We start from the raw sequence: 11017 nt of genomic DNA on the forward strand, positions 1-11017 counted from the left end.
AACATTGCGATCCCTATATCGAGTAGAACATCACATCGATCCGTCTTGCAAATAATTCGCGATGATTAAATGATACCCTGCACATTTGTATTTTCATAGTTATTTTCACAATAGGTTTCAAGTAAAATCGAACATCTTTATATCGCACCAGCGGACACATCGGATATTCATGCAGCACAATTGAGAGGAAGAGCCAATAAAATGTAAACTGAGAACAATGAACGACTTACATCCTGGTGAGGATCCATTTTTTACCGTGATGCGATACGGTTGATAAGTAGCACCCGGTTCCACCTTGCCGTACATCGATCGATCCATGGCCATTATCGGACGATAATATGCGTGTAAAATGACAGAGTCAAAAGCACACAACGCGTGTGATTATCCAGCACACTTTATGAACACCACGAACGCCAACCACTCGTACACTTTATTTCACTATTCAGCTGCACACGCTTTTCGAAAACTGATAAATTGGTTTAAAGTCGTCAAAATATCCGGATGACGCTGCCGTCGGAGGTCCTGGACTCAAACTTTCGGGACAAGGATCAATCAATAAGACATTCTACTCTTGGCGATCGCATTTTGCCGTAAATGGAAAGTGACGATGAAGGAATTGGACTGTCTGGAGAAAGGATTCTCGCTTTGGGAGTGACGCGGTGTCTTCAGCTTCTTCTGTCTAACTTCCAAAGCTTCTCCTCGCGGAATTGGATGGGAAGGATGAGTAGAGCTAGAAGAAGAGTCCGCGTAGGCATGACCAGGTATATTTCAGGCCTACCATCACCCTGTAGCAGATTCCCGCCAACGGTCCAACCCAACGCACGTTGCACCGTGTCACTGGCTACTAGGTATCTCTACTAAAAATACAATCCTTGGCACGTTTGCTACTACGTCCGATGAACGAACGAAACGAACGAACGAAACGATGGACAAACGAACGGTTTGAGGACTGTCTAGGAATGATAATGCGGAGCTATATATGTATATACTGTTCGTGTTGTTCGGGGTTAGCATGTTACGGTTCTTCATCATTTGCTTCACGTCTCGTTTTGTAGATCGGCGAGCGGATCGATCCGAAAAATGGATCGGCGTGGAGTCGAGGATCGCAATGCTTCTCCTGAAGCTCACGCGACTACGGCCAATGATGATGCCGATGCGGTTCGAGGGGTGGAACTTGTGTCCTGTATGCGGGGCGAGGTTAAAATTCGGAATTTGAAAAATTCGAAAAGTGTGAAAATGAAAAAAATTTAAAAATCTTAAACATCGATATTCTGAAGATTGAAGGTTTTCAGTTCCGTGAATTTCTGGCGTTGTGAAATTTCACCACTTTGATCCGTCTTTGTTTTGGATTTTCGACATTTTTACGTTCGGAATCCTGGGCATTCTGATTTTCGGTTATTCTGATTTTTTACACCCACTCGTTGAGCAAAATTACGCTGTACGAGTATATTTTAATTTTCGGAACTTTTCAAATTTGGAACTTCAAAAACGCCCATATGCGGGTCAGATTTCATAAAAAAAATGTACAGGTCCAAGTAAACTGCGAAATTCCCGAAATATATTTACCGAAAATAAAAATAATTTAGAGAATAATTTACCAAAAATTATCGAATTGAAATATATTATTCAAATATCTAGTTTCATTTGCCTATATTTAGCGATTGTTTTTTGCAAGCTGATAAAAAAAAATTATGGTCGGGCTCTTGATTAGAAATTTTAGAAAAAGATTTTACTCACTTAAATAGTGACCATCTACAATTTCTCATGAAAATTAGTTTGTTGTAAGATCATACGCTTTTCTCTCTCGGAAAAAAAAAATTGCCGATGTTCATTTCTCGTTTCTAGAGCGGATATAGTAAAATGTCGTGTATTGGACTAAAATATTGAACCTTTATTCGATTGCACAGTCCATATATAGTCGATGAAAATATATGCTAAACGGAATAAAAGGATTCCGCGAAGCTCTATTACAAGGCAATTATGTAAATGAAAAAAGTACTTTTTGTTTTCAACGTGTGTATGTTTTATATTATCTCTATATACGTATTTAAGTGTACTGTATAATAACCTACAGGATTGATATTATCCACTCTATCGTGATAAGAGATGTGAAATTCGCCTATACGTCGAAAAATAAAAATCGATTGTTTTGCGATACATTACATGCAAAAAATCGCGAAAAAAAAACAATATCTATACACATATGGGTGGATGAGGTGTATCAGCCTCCGTTCGTTATTGGTTTTTAGGTTTTGGTACATGCGTTAAAAAAGATTGGTAACACCGGTAGGTGACATTCGTGATCGGTTGTTAAGCTTCCATTTTATGAAGCTGAAGTTGGTAACGTCATTGTAATGGTTCATGTTTCGGATAAAATTATCTCACAATTTCAGGAATATCTGAGATACAGAAAATATATATTTTGGAAATTTGGATACTTCAAAGTCACTATGACATTGCAAAATAGTGATTTTTCTCCTCTATGTTTCGTTGCGTTAACGTTACTGACTTCAGTCTCTTTCCATTTTTCCCCTATTAAAGATCTCGAGGTGTGAAAGACCGGCGTTTAACATCCCGTGACGAAAAAAATACATCGGTAAGTACATAGGCAGTTCCTCTAACGAATCGGAAACGGTGAAAACTAGGCACGTACGAGTGTATAATTACGTAAAAGTACAATATCGATGAAACTGGTTGATTTTAAAACTGCACACTGCACGTGTTAGGATTTCGGATGCCATGCATGGAAAATAAAGAATAAAGAAATGATTGTGGTATAATCGCCGTTTACGTAACAGAAACTTAAGAGACATTTGGCGTTTTCTCTTGCTTCTTTTCACGTTTTACCGCGGAGATATAAATACACGACGATGCATCGAATACAATGTGATAAATCAAAATATCTGCAATTAAAAGTATCTCACGTCCTTGACAATGACTTTGCAAAACAGCAAATCAAGCGATTTTAACGTAACGGGCAAGAATATGAGATTGCACAAGTAAGCATTGATTATAATCACGATGTGACAAAATTGATACCATATTTTCTGTGTTGGAAAAAAAGCATTCCAATTTATGGAACTGAAAGGATATATAAACGGAAAAATTTAAACCACCGCGTCTGGAAAATATATCACTGAAGACACCGAATTAAAACAATAACGAAGAACTGAAACAAAAATAAGAAAATCCAATCAAGCTGAACAACGAAGAACGGGCGACGGCAAGAGAAACTTGGTTGAACAACTAAAATTGTTACTTCATGGTTAATGGGGCTTGGATTCCTGGATCGATTTTGTCCTAGATTTCACCGTGAGAGTCCGTTTATCATTTTTAAATATATATATATATATATATATACCTACATAATCGAAACAGTTCGGGATAAGGTACAGATAAGACGCATATAGCCGTGAAAGTATGCGCCGCAGCTATAATGGATTGATTAAAACTTTCAAATTTTAACGATCGGTCAAACGGGTTATATGTGTGCGTCGTCGATGAAAAGTTGTTTAAAATAAAAAGTAAAAACAATCGGATGATACGATTTGAACCTCGCGACGTTATCGACGGTCACTAATTACGTCACGCTAACATTTTCATGTTTATACGCACAAGTACTCGTCGGATTTAAAGATCACGCGCGATTGACAGCTAGCTTCAGAGAAGTCGGGATAAGACTGACGCGAGACCCGCGATGCCATGACCACCCAGATAATAGTTAAGCACTTGATTCCTCCCTCCCTCGGCGATATTTCGTTTGCGTACGTACATACATACACATTAGGTGCGTGTGTCATGTCAGAACGTCCTCGCGTTCGAAAACGATTCTCCTAGCAGGTGGGATACCTCTGCGCGTCCATGGGTATGTATGTTATACACATGTCGAATAAATCATCACGCATGTTTTCATGCCGATCGAGACGCCGAGGAGGCGTTTCGCGATTGTCACTTGTCATCTGTTATTTTCTCATTTACGATGCATCACATGCGAATGACTAATTTTGTTTATTGCGAATTCCTCAAATTCGCATTGTCAAAACGATTGCGGCAAATTGTGCGCTTTTCATTATTCCTCATAATAAAACGCCTGCGTTGGGCACTCAGAGTACTGCCGAATCATTGACGGTTATCGAATAATTTGTAAAAACAAATGGGTTGATAAAACAGAAGTCTATAGCATCCCTTGATGAAATGCATCAACTTGCTGTTAGTTTTCGAACCCTGTAAGTCCGATCGTATTTTATTTTTACAGAAAACATCATTCGTGTGTGTAAATAAAAAAATCTTCAACATTTTAATTTGTCCAAAAATCCAAAGTAATAAACTTAAATGCGATTACCATCACGATGTATTTCTATGAAAACTCGCTTTTTCGAAACTTTAGGATTATCTGCAATTTAGTAAATCATAATACAAAAGTGGAAGACTCGTATTTTGGAAATTCAACTCCTTAAAAATTATTCTGATATTGAAATATAGTAATGTTTCTTTCAACGCATTGTTGCAGCAACGTTATTAAGTTGAACCTTATAAATTCAACAAAAATCTCATCAATCATTCATCAGGCTGAAGTTAGTAACGTTAACGTTACGAAAGCTTGTGCTAAAAAATCATATAATTATTGGGAAATGTTTAAATTACTTTCAAGGAGTTGGCTTTTCAAAATTAAAGTATTTTTTGTTTATAATGGTTTACTAAATCTCGGATATTCCTAAAGATGCGAAGTAACGATTTTTCTTAGACATGCATCGTTACAGTAACGTAAGTAACTTCATACTCATAATCATTCTACAAACACATTTACAGAGCATAGCTTGCTGTAGCTTACATACTCGTTACGTTGAATTATACTCCAGCAATTTCATGAATCGCTTCTGCATGCTCAACACTAGTAACAGTTCGAAAATTCCCGCCGTATTTAACGAGACGGAGACGCATCAATCAAAATGCGCACTGTAAGGCGATAATGGAATATTTGGTTACATTATGCAATATCGTTTGAATTGCAAACGAGAGAATGTACGAACGTATGTAAATGTTCGTTCGTGTTTAAGGTACCTGGTACAGGACGAATGTAATGAACTCTCGCAAAAACAGAACATGCACACTCCTAAAAATCAGCAAGTGCGACATTTGAGGTTATCTCTGTCACTGTTTATTATTTAAATTAATAAGTACTTACCTAAGTCATCCATAGCTTTGACCAGTTGCCTCGAGGAAATTCCGGGCCACTATTTCACAGGCACTGTTATTAAAAAACTGATTGCAAAAGGCCACAATCCGAAGACGGTACGTCACCGATGACAATATGGAAGGATTTCGATAAGAGACTAGCGGCGAAACATCAAACATGGAGGAGCCCAGCTCTGCCTTTGCCTAATATACATACATAATTGTTTTCTGAGAACGAATTACTCGACTTATGATACTATTATAGAAAATGATGAATGCCGATTTAATGACGCTTGTATGCGATACATGTATTTTACTTCTCCATCCTGATTTATGTGCTTCATCAATTATTACGTATAATAAATATCTGATTGTATTTTACCAATTGTAGTTTATATTATAAATTAATTCACCGTAATTGGTATACATTTTTTTTCCATCTTTCAATAATGTAGCATGTATAAAACTTGTTTTCAACTATTTCCGTTGGTTATGAAGTGTTTGCAATCAAAAAAAATCCAGACCCCTGACACAGCATATGCAAACACAGATGACAAAACTGCCTTGAAGCAATCCGAAATACAATACTTCATTTTTGAAAATTTTATTATTTATGAAAATAATCTTCTCGCAAATTTAAAGATGTTAATATGGCCGACAAATATTTTTTGGTGACTATTTTCGATTCAGAAGATTATTTTTGGTTTCAGTTATATTGCAGTGTAACAGACTTAGGCAAGCTAACATAACGGATAAATTTCTAGTATTAGAATAAAGCGTTGAGTTTTTTTTTTTTTAATATTATATTTAGTGAGTTGAAAAAAAAATATTTAAAAAATTTGAATATTTTCAACTTTGTGGGCAATATTCAACACTGATAAAACTATACAATTCATGAATATAATTACAATGTATTTTTAAGGATATTCTTTCACCACGCAGAAAAATTTTTAAACGTATAAGATGCATCTTTAATCTTCTTAGGTTTTGGCTCACTGCTCGTGTCTACCTTTTCAGTCCTGCAAAAACCATACAATTGTAAAGTTCAATAATTACTAGTAAAGATATTTCGATATTATTTGTCGAATGTATTATTTATTATTAGTTATATTAGTATAAGCAAAGAAAATCATTAAATAAAACCGATTGAGAATGATTGTAGGATTTTATAACGCCAGGATATTTTAAGGTTTTCTAAGACTGTTCACCACTATGATTTGATACTGTCAAGAAATTTTAAATTCATATGAAAAATATGTACGATATGGAATAAGTGAAGTATATTGGGTTAATGATATTATTAGTGATCCCTGCTCTATTGCATATTTTGATTTGGTCGGACAAAAGATGCAAAGAAAACTATTGAAACGTAATGAAAACAATAGAAGTTTCTTAGACTTTTATAATTTCCAATATATATTTTTGTTCTTTTATCAGTCGATAAATAACATTAAATATGTAGATGAGTTCCTGGTTTTTTAAACACATGACAAAATACTTACTTTGTTTGTTCGTCATTGAACTGCACATATTTGCCAACACCACTACGATACACTTTGAGTACATTGCCTCCTTCATTTTTGTTTTTAGATTTTTTATTTGATTCTTCTAGTGCTAATCTTTGGATTTCAGCGGCCCGTTCAGCTGCTAATTGTTCATCAGCTTCCTGAAAAGGATCAACAAAGACTTGGGCACGCTGTACGATTATATCTTCAATCGGCCTGTCTTTGTTATCAACTTCAATTTTTTCAATCGCATTCAGTGTGTCTAACCCTCCAACAATTTTACCAAATACTGTGTGCTTCCGATCTAAATGACGGCACGATCGGTAAGTTATGAAACTGTAAAAAAATAATTTTGTTCAAGGTAAATACGTTCGGTGAGTCCAGTGAGTGAAGTACTGAACATTTTGTACTCTTTATCAACAGACTTACAATTGAGATCCATTGGTATTGGGACCAGAATTTGCCATTGACAAAATACCTCGTCCCTGGTGAACTAAATTTGGTTTGAATTCATCTTCGAACGGCTTGCTCCAAATTGACGTCCCGCCATTGCCAGTGTTTGTGGGATCCCCTCCTTGTATCTGCACCGAAAATGAAGCTCCATACATCAATGCTCGTATTATAACTTGAATTTTGCGATGAATATGCATTGTAAAATCATACCATAAAGTTTCGAATAGACCTGTGCAGTTTGGTGCCATCGTAATACCCATCTTGACAATGTTTCATAAAGTTTTCACAAGTTTTCGGAACCACATCGCAGTACAACTCCAAATTTAGGGATCCAAAGTTTGTAATGAACCGTACGTAGCCTGAAAATACCGGCGGAAAAATGTTTGCATGAAAATTGCATTAATTGAAAACTACTACAATATATTCATGTGCACTAAAACTTACCTTTTTTTTTTACCCGTTCATATCGTACTAAATCTTCTTCTACGATCGCTGCTTCATGTGTCGTTTCTCTTGGCATTACAGTCGATGTAAAGCCTGCAGCCACAGCTCCCGTAGAATAATGTGCCTGAAGTAACACAACAATGCAGCCATAAGTATGTTTTCGGCCTTTGAAGATATCTACGTGGTCATGTCAGTCATTACAGCTCCGTATATATTGGTTAACAATTCATCACTGAATAAAGACTTCGAGATGAATTTTGGCCAGGTAAACAAGCTGATATATCGAAAGGTACGTAACGTATGCTATGTAATCGACAAAGGATTATCACTGTCTTCTCTCTTACAGCATTGAACTTGTCCGCTTTATCTTTAGTGGACGTATCTTTAGGCTCCACAGGCTTGAATTCTCTGTTCAACTCCTCCAATATTTCTCTGGTTTCAGAAGATACAGTTTTTAGTTTAGCATTGGGATCCTTGCGCTCCTTTGTTATCTCTGCAGTATATAAAAATAGTATTTATGAGCATCGTCATAAAATTGGCATATCTAAATGATAAAGTATAGAAACTAGAAGCAAATTCAAGTGACAAAAAAATTAATTTATGGTCAATTCTGGATTCCACAAACTGTCTTCCAATTATTTTCTTTTTGAGTTTAATATTAAATACATAAATTCTATTAAGCCTATTCTATTTCTATTTGGTAAATACCTATGTCCTTTAATTATTTTGAACAATTGACGTCTCACTGTACAATAAATTAAATTATTACTGAATACAGCAATGCTCTTAATAGTTTGCTGTAAGATCATAAATGTTACAACCGAAGATACCTAGATCATTTGAGCAGTGCTTTCAGTATGCATCAAGTTTTTTGTTCTTTTCATGCTTTACTTATTTCCCATGAGATGGTGTAATATAGTAAGAATTTTTCCACAAAAGAAAATCAAACCTTCGTCTTCCACTCGCAGATTGTTTTTAATATGATGAAAGGTAGACAAGTTGAACTTGTTTGCGTTGCTAGGGTCGTGAATAGTGATTAGATCCTTCCGTTCAAAAGGCTGGTCGTTTATCAAGTCCTTCCAATTTCGTGTCTTTATGTTCAACTGCTCAACTGCCTGGAATTAAGAATTCAAGTAACAGACGAAACTTTGCTACCTAGACTAGATAGAACCACATCTGGCAGATATACATTTTTATTTTCATCTCGAACACATTCGTAACGTATTTTGACCTCTTAGGAAGATTTCCATAAAAAATCTTACAAACGTTTAATGAAATTCTATAATTTTGGTTGATAACAAAATTGATTAACTTAGATATTTCTTTGAAAATCAGTAACTACAACTCGTCGCAATATTCTCAACTGCTGATGGCGGGCATAAACGGATAATTCGCCACCAGCAACATCTGCAACCGACTAATTGAGATTCTATTACACTCATACCTTCAAATAATATTTACAAAGCATATTGCACTGGAAAAATTCCAGTTAGCCTGACATACCTCATAGGAATAAACATTTCCCGTTGTTTTGACGGCCACAATGTGAGAATGTTTAGTGAATACTTTGAAAAGAACAGGGCAGTGATACTCGCCCTCAGCATTTTTATAGAAATTTAATTTAGTCAAAGATTTGGCATCTAGAGGTTTTCCTGTCACTGGATTATGTTTGAACCTCTTAATATAATCCACGATCGCCTGCAGCTCAAACACATTTCCATCCACATCGCAGTACGGATGTTCAAAGGGTTGCAGGCTCACGCAGCAATGATTGTACGGCAAACGACGGAATGTTGTGTCCTCTGTTGATTCTAATGTTCCCGCTTTCTTGCCACCGTACAATGTTGTCCATTCCGTATAGGTCAGGTACCTAAAGTGAACAATTAGATTTAACTTATTCATGTTGCCATGTAAACCCAATATGATTTTTAAACATTTTACATTTATACTATGTCCTTGATTAATTTGACTACCAAATTAAATATAGATGCTAAGATTGTTAGAATCCCCTAAATAATTCAATAGTTTCAGTATTGACTGAATTCCTGCAAGCATTTATGTAAAGGCTTTCTTGTTTTCTGGAAAACCCGACTAGATATCATTCAAATTGCATTAAATTGCATGCAGGACGAAAGTATTAAAATATAGTTGAAAAATTAATAGTCTCCAACTTTATAGTGAAATTTGAATCGGAATTCTTCGGGAGTGTAGATCAAACCCTGCCAGATTTAAGTTGATTGTATATTTTGGTAAGAATGTACGGAAAATGAAGTAATACATTTGTAAAAGGTAGATAACTAGAAATTGAATGAAAGTTCATGTTACGGTGAAGGTTTTGTCAATTTTTGCATATTCATCATCTCTGAAATAAATATAATCAAGTGTTCATAACAATGAGACAAGGTCGTCTCATAAGTTAGGCAGTTTAAGTGAACATCGGGATTGTGAGATCATTATTACGATGTTAAACTTTAACATGGCCCAAATATTGATTCGACCATAACCTCAAAATTGTAATAGAAGATTATACAATTCACTGCTGATGAAGAAGGTTTTAAAGGGCTTCATAAATACTTACATTTTATCTTTTTGATGCTGTCGCTTCCCCATGGTGATAGTTTCCTTGTTATTCGATCAAAGGGAAAAAGTTTATTATATGTTAACTTGTCAAAATAAAGTCCAATAAACACACGCGTTCGAAGCGCTCTCTACGACTGTGTCACTTGCTGGAAGCAAAGTCACTCTAGGAACGCTAGTGAAGCGCTTCAAAATTTGGGAAGTGTTTCCGGCAGTGATGTTCAATCCTGGCACTCGATGACTTTGAGAATGGATGGTCGGTAACTGGGAATATAGTTTCCCGAATAAATTGAGAAGGAAAATACTGAATATATTTTCCTTCTCATATTTGATAACTTGATAGGAGTAGCGTAAGTGCTGCCAGACTTAAGGTATAAATGTTCAACAGAATTGCCAAAGAAATTAGTTATTATTGGTCAGATACCGACGATTAACAATTTCGCGAACAACACCATCATTTCGGTGTCAAGTGAAACAAAATTGATGTTTAAATTTTTAACGATTCACTTGAAACTGCGGAGCATCCATACTGTCATAGTTTTATGAGCGTGGGCTGTTTTTATAAGCAAAATATGCAAAGTCCGTAAATAGAACCGCCATATTTGAGCACGAAGTAGCGCCGATATTCCCGTCGTAGTAAATTTTCTCCCCAAATTTAACGAATAGCTCGATGCTCGATGATTATATTCTTTCCCAATCAACTCGTTGCGAGAGTAAAAATCGGTTTGATAACTCTCCTAAGGAGTAATTGGAAGAATTGTAGAAAGGGCAAGCTCGGTCGGTCAAGAAGAATCATCAAGCCGCGTGTAAACGACAATAAGCCGTTTGGTTGAGAACAACTGGGCAGCAGCAGTCTTCCGGGG

General features: G+C 35.9%; 2 protein-coding genes across 3 annotated transcripts in view; both read right to left on the reverse strand.

Annotated features, from left to right (window-relative positions):
* Nucleotides 1–5320, reverse strand: part of LOC107222326 (leupaxin) — a 48122-nt gene extending 42802 nt beyond the window's left edge. The window contains exon 1 of one of the 2 annotated variants that reach the window (XM_046741783.1): nt 5186–5320. In XM_046741783.1, the coding sequence (XP_046597739.1) occupies nt 5186–5198 (13 nt within the window). In that variant the 5' untranslated portion in view covers nt 5199–5320. Of the gene's footprint in view, nt 1–230; nt 719–5185 lie in introns of those variants that run through there. The other variant, XM_046741781.1, reaches the window with a different exon arrangement.
* Nucleotides 5321–5906: 586 nt separating this feature from the next.
* Nucleotides 5907–10298, reverse strand: LOC107222321 (RING-type E3 ubiquitin-protein ligase PPIL2). Its single transcript, XM_015661630.2, has 9 exons — nt 10156–10298; nt 9081–9447; nt 8527–8692; nt 7922–8070; nt 7578–7701; nt 7344–7492; nt 7110–7261; nt 6678–7016; nt 5907–6194 (listed from the first exon to the last, which is right to left on the reverse strand). The coding sequence occupies exons 1-9, from the start codon at nt 10185–10187 to the stop codon at nt 6107–6109; spliced, it is 1566 nt and encodes a 521-aa protein (XP_015517116.1). The 5' UTR covers nt 10188–10298; the 3' UTR covers nt 5907–6106.
* Between the last annotated feature and the right edge of the window lie 719 nt (nt 10299–11017).

Source organism: Neodiprion lecontei, chromosome 5 (genome assembly GCF_021901455.1).
Source record: "Neodiprion lecontei isolate iyNeoLeco1 chromosome 5, iyNeoLeco1.1, whole genome shotgun sequence".
Classification (NCBI taxonomy): Eukaryota; Metazoa; Arthropoda; class Insecta; order Hymenoptera; family Diprionidae; genus Neodiprion; species Neodiprion lecontei.

Coding starts and splice junctions, on each gene's coding strand:
- LOC107222321 (XM_015661630.2), bottom strand. CDS start 10,187: ATGGGGAAGCGACAGCATCAAAAAGATAAAAT. Junction 8,071..8,526: donor TCTGCGAGTGGAAGACGAAG/GTTTGATTTTCT, acceptor TATATACTGCAG/AGATAACAAAGGAGCGCAAG. Junction 7,702..7,921: donor AAGCGGACAAGTTCAATGCT/GTAAGAGAGAAG, acceptor GTGTTACTTCAG/GCACATTATTCTACGGGAGC.